Source organism: Emericellopsis atlantica, assembly GCF_019669845.1.
Source record: "Emericellopsis atlantica unplaced genomic scaffold F5Z01scaffold_84, whole genome shotgun sequence".
In the NCBI taxonomy this organism is placed as follows: domain Eukaryota; kingdom Fungi; phylum Ascomycota; class Sordariomycetes; order Hypocreales; family Bionectriaceae; genus Emericellopsis; species Emericellopsis atlantica.
In genome coordinates this window covers 1-6,656 of record NW_025764786.1, presented here as the reverse complement: position 1 = coordinate 6,656, position 6,656 = coordinate 1, and the positions used below count along the sequence as shown (strand labels likewise).

Genomic DNA, 6,656 nt, shown 5'->3' with positions numbered 1-6,656 from the left:
ACTCCTGCCAGGAGGAGAACGAGAGACTCAAAAACGAGTACGTAACCGCAAGCGTCTGTGTTTCCGAGACTGACAGTGTGTGGAGGTTACAATTCGTTATCAAAGCGTACGCCTATCCCTTGGGTCCGTGGGCTGATAGTAACCCGACACAGACAACAGCACCTAATGGAGAGGTTTGTCTCCTTTACTAAAGCATTCGTCTTCCTCTCAAAGCTGATCGCATTCCAGAATCTCGGAGCTGGAGGGTCAGAGCTGTTCGAAAACGTAAGAAACATCGTCGGCGCCATGCCACAGGCGAACTAATCTCGATCAAGGTGTCTTGAAAAATGGGAAAGAATGGAGGAGCATCTACAGCGCATTTCTCACCAGATCAACCTCAATCATGACACCGTCGACCCGACCAACCTCATGGGCAACCCACTTTCGAACACCTAGTCATGGCGCTGCCGTCGGTGACGGGCTCTGTGAAGGCTAAGCACAAGCGAGCTGGGTGCCGGACGGGCCAAGGGCTTGCTATGCTGGCCGTGCCGCCTACGATAGCGGGAGTCAGTGACATAGTGCAGAGGGAACGGGCCTAATACAGTAAGCGCCTGCAATCATTCATTAATTCTACCTGTTACTTTTCTCGGCGCCCAAGTCTGTGCACTACCTGATCGCAGTCGGCCACGCTTCGTCTACGTTGTCGTCCCTGCCCGCTTCTACTACTGCAATGTGAAGGAGTTTTATGTAAGTGGCACGCCGCTTTCTCGCCTGCGCATCCAAGTCGCATCACTTGCGTGTGTCAGTGACCATCCGTACATTCGTATGCGCACCTAGCAGGCTGTTCACCAGTTCCGCCCACGAATAAGGCAACTTTTGTCCTAGTGCCCCCTTCTGGACCCAGGCTGCGTCACAACGACATGCCCAATTCTGGATACAGCAGCAACCACAGACAGCTGCAGGTATATAAGCTTCGTGGCTTGCTTGAAGACGACGAAGCGGCTCGCGGCACTCGTCTTCGTCATGAAGGGTCTGCGTCTGAAGAACCGCTCCTCTCGTTGCGCCAAGGACCGGCCGCCATCGCTCGGCCCCGTTGACTTTGAGATACGTGCACTTGGCGGGGGTAAAACAAGTACCTTGCTATTCCACGAACTGCCTCCGAAAAGCGAAACAACTCACCAGAACCGTATAAGGGAGTTGCACGAGGAAATCAGGTGCCTGAGCAACGAGGTGGCCTACTACAAGGCTCTTACGGACGAGGCGCTGTCGCGGATCCTGCCCGTTGTTCAGTTCCATGCGCGCGACTTGCACGACGCCGTCCAGCGATGCAATGCAAAGCTCGACACTCTTCTATCCGAAAGATACAACGAGGAGCCGGTAGACATTTGGAGCGTCGAGCGTTGATAGCATTATCACGATTTGGCAGCCAAAGGAATGTTAGCCACGCTAAGCATCATCTATTCATCTATCTCGTGGTAACCACACATGTCCTTGCCGCGCAACCCGTGAAATTCCCCTTGCCTTTCTTACTTGAACGCGGCCTCGTGGTACCCGTCGTTTCGGGTAGCCCCCTCTTTCTGCGCTTCCTAGAACTTCGCCACTCGGCCCTCAACTGCCGCAGCGTCTCGCTATCCAAGGACGTCTGCAGATGCGGGTAGATATAGCCCTCCTCCGAACTGCGCGGGCTGGCCTCACCAGCCTTCGTCGCTTCATCTTCTGAGACGTGCGGGTCCACGCCCACACCTGTGGCGGGTTCGCCGCCACGGTCAATGCACAGGCCTGCCATGGCAATCAGTAATCCATGCGTGCAAGAACACGACAAGTACGCGCTGACCACTGTCCGAGGCTGTCGCTGGGCCAGGGGACCTGTTCGTCGTCCCTGCATCGTGCGTAGGTTCGTGAGCGTCATGTGCAGACGCGGAGCGTTGGCCGGCTCCATCTGTCAGGATACTCTCATCAGGAGGCATGTTGCCAAAGGAGTCTAAAATGATGAGTTGCTATTCCAGGACATATAGCGCATTGCGTCCTTATAGACAACGGCGTGGCAGCCACAAGCGGATGACCAGTACAGACCCGACAGTTGGTGGGACGGCCGGCTTCCACAAACTGAGCCCTGGTAGGACTAGCCATCTCTCAGCCAGAATATGCGGTTCCTTGTGGCCGAGAGGTATCTATGCGTCGGTCGTGGGACGCTTGTCCAAGGTCGCGGGGGTCGCGGCGTGACTTGGATGGGGTTAAAAGACCGTGCTCCCTCGCTTCTGGCCGTCTCCTGTTTCCTCGACCATATCCCCATTCAGACCCTGCGAAGCGGGTACAGAAACATGGCACGAACTGTGGTTCCGAGCGTTGCGTTGGGTATGGCCCTCTTCCGCCTGGACGACTCTACAACTGACATAGTTTCAAGACCAGCCAGGCCCCTTTGAGGCATGTCCTGGCATGTGCCGACAAACCGCGCTGCTGGATGCACCGTTATTTGGCATCACGCTTCTGACTACGCCGAGTAATACAGAGCCTCATGTCTCGCATCCACCGCGTGTTGAGAGGGTTCGGATTCCTCGGGCCATCGCGTTGTCCAATCGCAGGCGCGTCTTTGCGTGCCACTTGACATTGCAACAGGCGCTTTTGTAGACGGACTCCTCGTCAAAGCAGAGTGAGTGAGGATTGACCCGTGGGCTGCTGGTTACTACTGGGTTGTGTCGGCCCGGGACGCCCATTTCGATGGTGATAGCCAACTACGACCGTGGCGCGTAGTGGCCGTGCCATCGGGTGTTATGCCACACAGTGATCGGGCGACATCGCAGTACCAGTCGCACCTTCTTGCAGCGGCTGGCTGTACTTCCTGTCAATCCACCACATGGGTTGTTTGGTGTTTCTGAAAGGGTAGGAGGTATTACGCAACAAATACAGGTACACGAGGATAAACGTTGGTTGTGACTGTGATTGCATCTTCTTCCCGCGCAGCAAAGGATTTTGTCTTTACTGATAGATACATATAGCCTTTGAGCGACGAAAACTGTACTAAATAGGGTAATTTGACAGTATAATCTTCGCTTGGGGTGAGTAGGACGCATACCCGTTAGGACAATGATAAGAATAGGGTAGTCATTTCTGGGTCGATGCCTGGTCCGCAGCAGGTACGGATACAGCACTCCATCGTTCTCGCTGCCAAGTTCCCAGTCTCAATATCCTAGCGAGATGAGGTTGGATCAGCCATCGCTGGCCGCGTTCTTCCAGTTTACGCACACAAGAGAAAGAGACTACATTCGACGGGGTGTGATGCTCCGGCGGTGCTCTTGGGCTGTTGAGTGAGGAACCCCCCCGGGCCAGGCCACCCATGACCGGCAACCTCGCTATCTGGCAGCCACGGTAGATCATGACCGACGGCTAGGCCCGAGAGGGGAGGTGTCCGTCTTCACCAAGCTCACTGCGACCCTCGGCTAGGACAGCCCTGGCGCTATTCCAGGGCAGCTGCAGCCACCGTGGATTGTGAGAGACGACGAGAGATGAGAGGGTGTGATGGCCCCGCCATTTCTGTGGGCACCTGCCTGGAGGCCCTTGTCGTGTGGCAGCCATAATAAGAGTCTAGAGCTAGGAGGGTGTGATGGCTCCGCCATGGCTATGGGTCTTCTGCCTGGGTAGTCCTTGCCGTGTGGCAGCCACAATGGAAGACTAGAGTCAAGAGGGTGTGATGGCCCTGGCAACGCTATGGACACCTGCCTGGGGGCTCCCTCTTCGGGCCAGGCCACAATTGATCGACGACTTGCCGTGTGGCAGCCACACGTCACCCGAGCTGCTTAACATCAGAAGCTGGGGTGGCTGCATTCTGCCCCTGTCGATCAGTCTACTCTTTGGTGAGAGCCTCCCGACCGCAGGGGTCGCGTAGATGCGCCCGCTTGGCCCATCATATACAGATGCAACCGTGGCAGACAGATAGCGATGGCGCACGACAACGGTTGTCAAGGCCACATCTAGTGAATTGTCCAGCTCCACACTTCCTATTACAGTCGTGAGCAAATGCAGCTTCCTATTCACGCACTCTGTCAGTTTATGGAGCCTGGGTCGGATCTATATGTACATGAATCTACCTCGATGAGCCATAATAAGCCGCGCTCGCGCTGCCAGAATAGCCGGGTTTGGATGAGCGCTAGGTGCTGCTGGGTCACTCAGAGTGGGCTGCAGCCCGCCAATCCGGCGCCATGTGTCACAGTGTCTTTCACACGGGCTGAATACTTTCAGTGACCGACAAGACGCAGGGTTCTATTGGGTACTTTGCCGTTTCAATGGAGTGCACCGAAAGATATCCACAAAATAAACACTGTATGGAGCCATCATGAACTTTCGTGTTATTCGATTCGATAGGAAGCTGTGAATGCTCAAGACTGTATACCGTACCTAAGCCGCAGACCGCCATCCCAACGATGGACAAGAAGCAGCTTTTGGACGCTGAGAACAAGTGCGTATAGGCGTCTGCCAGGATACCGCTATAAATCAAGCGCATCGTTGCGATCGCACTTCTACTTGCTCTTCCATTGCCTATCAATTATAATGCCTCAGAGAGAGGAGATTGTAGGGCCACCAAATCGTCGTAGCAAACGGAAGACAGCTGTGTCTGGTAGCAACGAGGTTCAACATGACAAGTACGTGCCTGTAATTGCCGCCTTCTTCTCTTCTTCGCACTCACAATCTGCAGCTTCTTCGCAAAGGAAATTCAGCGCCACAAGATCAATGAGAATGTGTGTTTGGGCCATGGCGACTTGTTGGCCAGCATCACTGACTACAAGCAGGGGTCTATCGAATTGTTGGTCCAATGGGAGGACTCGAACGGGACGTTTCTCAGGACTTGGGAGGTTGAAGATAGGCTGGAGTAAGCTTGCATTACAGGCTTGCGCAAGGGTACTGAACTGACGTGCTAGGGACTCGCCTGCGTTGGAAGAGTATTTTGTCCGTCTAGGCGGACGCGAAAGGTTGTTCAAAAAACAAGTCCGGCGAGGACTGCGCAGGAGGAATAGCGACTCACCCCTGGTCCCAGCCCGGAGGTCTCCGCGATCCAAGACCGCGGCTCTTGCCAAATCGACTGAATGGAGTCCTCCAGAACGCTCATGGGAGCAAGAGATTGCATCCATTGACGGTTGTGAAGTGGAGAGTGGCAGGCTTGCCGTCTATGTCTCCTGGGAAACCGGCCATAGGACGAGGCATGACGCATCAGTCTTGTACAAAAATTGTCCCCAGAAGGTGAGGATGTGACGGCCAATGGCACGCTGATAGCACTGCTGCTGACCAAGACAGATGCTCCGATTTTACGAAAAGCATATCAAGATCATCGAGGAGTAACTTCGATATCAACCAAACTACAGAAGAGAACAGACTCGCGGTCGCAGGATTACCTTGCTTGACCTATGTCTAGCCTACTATACTAGAAGTTGGAACTATTTGCCTCGTTACGGCTTGTAGTGGTAGTTCCTCCGCACGGATCGCAGAGGATCTCAGATCGGTATGAGGACAATGTTCTGCTCCTGTCAGACCCGCACGTCTGTGATTGAGACGACTGGTAATAGCCCACCTTGCGCAGTCGACCAGCCTGTCGCATGAAGTGATAGCAGATTGAAAGTCAAGGATGCTCCACTCCTGCCAACCGGTGATGTCCTCTACGCCTATCCTTCCCTCTCCCTAACGCGTACCACTGCCTGAGCTTCATGGTGGCCGTGCCAATGTTCGTGAGATTCTGTTGGTGCCCCTTCCAACTAGCATCCCTCGCTCAAGTGGGACGCCTTTACAAAACCTCAGCTATTCTTTGGGTGGTCAGAAGGAACAGTTATTCCCGTCCAGGGGCACGAATCCGTACGTTTCGCCCCGTACTCGATCCGATCCCATAGTGCTCCACCGCGAACTTCCCATCCAGATTGCTTACGCTGGAGACGATGGTCTTCTTCAAATGCATAGGGATACCATATCCAAGCTGGGTCCTGTGGTCATTTTTGGATGTTTAATTATTCTTCGAGGACGCCCACTTACGATCTGAAAAAGGCCATCGGACGATCACACCATATGCTGCCTTAGCTTCATATTTGAAAATGTAACTATGATCGATGCAGAATCTAGTTTCTTCCAGAAGCCGAATATTCTCCTCACGCAGCACCCTTTCCGAAATTGAGGTGCCTTTCTTTTCCACGGTCGACTCCATCACAACAACGTGCCCCCCGCAAGACACGAATTGCCCTGGTACAGTGGTGACGGACGTCCACGAACATTGTCATGCCTGTGGCACACACAGACAATTATGCCGAGGAACTTGTTCCTGGTGTTATCGCTATTAAGTGTGACGTTCGATCGAAGCTTGGCTTCCTATTTAGTAGAGTGATTGTGAGTAGTCGACTATGAGCGACTACGAAGCATGGCACATGCTCCTGCTGTTAGGTGGAAAAGTGAAGTGCACGTGAGAGGCGCATGCGGTCGCATGTCAAATCGGAACACTGCGCTTCAAGACGCTCCGCCATGTGAGCCAACCTAAATATGTGCCTCGTTCAGCTGATTGCTTCAAGCCAAAGCGTTGGGCCTTTCAAACCTCCAAGGTCCGGTAGGAACCCCGTCATCCATAGAGACAAACTCTCGCACAGCTGGACAGCCCGGTCGCTGAAACCTATGATAACGCATTCGGCCCGCTTTCCCGTACAGCAGAA

At 54.0% G+C, this 6,656-nt stretch overlaps 3 protein-coding genes across 3 annotated transcripts; 2 read left to right on the top strand and 1 right to left on the bottom strand.

Annotated features, from left to right (window-relative positions):
* Window positions 1-1,002: 1,002 nt before the first annotated feature.
* On the top strand, window positions 1,003-1,383 carry F5Z01DRAFT_678718 (uncharacterized protein; the record flags this gene model as incomplete). The annotated part of the gene is made up of 1 exon (XM_046265466.1): window positions 1,003-1,383. The coding sequence occupies one exon, from the start codon at window positions 1,003-1,005 to the stop codon at window positions 1,381-1,383; it is 381 nt and encodes a 126-aa protein (XP_046113292.1).
* Window positions 1,384-1,418: 35 nt separating this feature from the next.
* Window positions 1,419-2,405, bottom strand: F5Z01DRAFT_669419 (uncharacterized protein). Its single transcript, XM_046264423.1, has 2 exons — window positions 2,212-2,405; window positions 1,419-2,188 (listed from the first exon to the last, which is right to left on the bottom strand). Exon 2 carries the CDS (start codon window positions 1,916-1,918, stop codon window positions 1,445-1,447), a length of 474 nt encoding a protein of 157 aa, XP_046113291.1. The 5' UTR covers window positions 1,919-2,188; window positions 2,212-2,405; the 3' UTR covers window positions 1,419-1,444.
* Window positions 2,406-4,494: 2,089 nt separating this feature from the next.
* Window positions 4,495-5,579, top strand: F5Z01DRAFT_740779 (uncharacterized protein). Its single transcript, XM_046266849.1, has 4 exons — window positions 4,495-4,616; window positions 4,670-4,843; window positions 4,893-5,211; window positions 5,266-5,579. Exons 1-4 carry the CDS (start codon window positions 4,525-4,527, stop codon window positions 5,308-5,310), a joined length of 630 nt encoding a protein of 209 aa, XP_046113290.1. The 5' UTR covers window positions 4,495-4,524; the 3' UTR covers window positions 5,311-5,579.
* Window positions 5,580-6,656: the final 1,077 nt, after the last annotated feature.

Excerpts from the sequence above, each read along its gene's own strand:
- F5Z01DRAFT_669419 (XM_046264423.1), bottom strand. The coding sequence starts at position 1,918 with ATGGAGCCGGCCAACGCTCCGCGTCTGCACATGACGCTCACGAACCTA.
- F5Z01DRAFT_740779 (XM_046266849.1), top strand. The coding sequence starts at position 4,525 with ATGCCTCAGAGAGAGGAGATTGTAGGGCCACCAAATCGTCGTAGCAAA. Across the intron at positions 4,617-4,669 it reads AACGAGGTTCAACATGACAA|CTTCTTCGCAAAGGAAATTC; the intron begins GTACGTGCCTGT and ends CACAATCTGCAG. Across the intron at positions 5,212-5,265 it reads ACAAAAATTGTCCCCAGAAG|ATGCTCCGATTTTACGAAAA; the intron begins GTGAGGATGTGA and ends TGACCAAGACAG.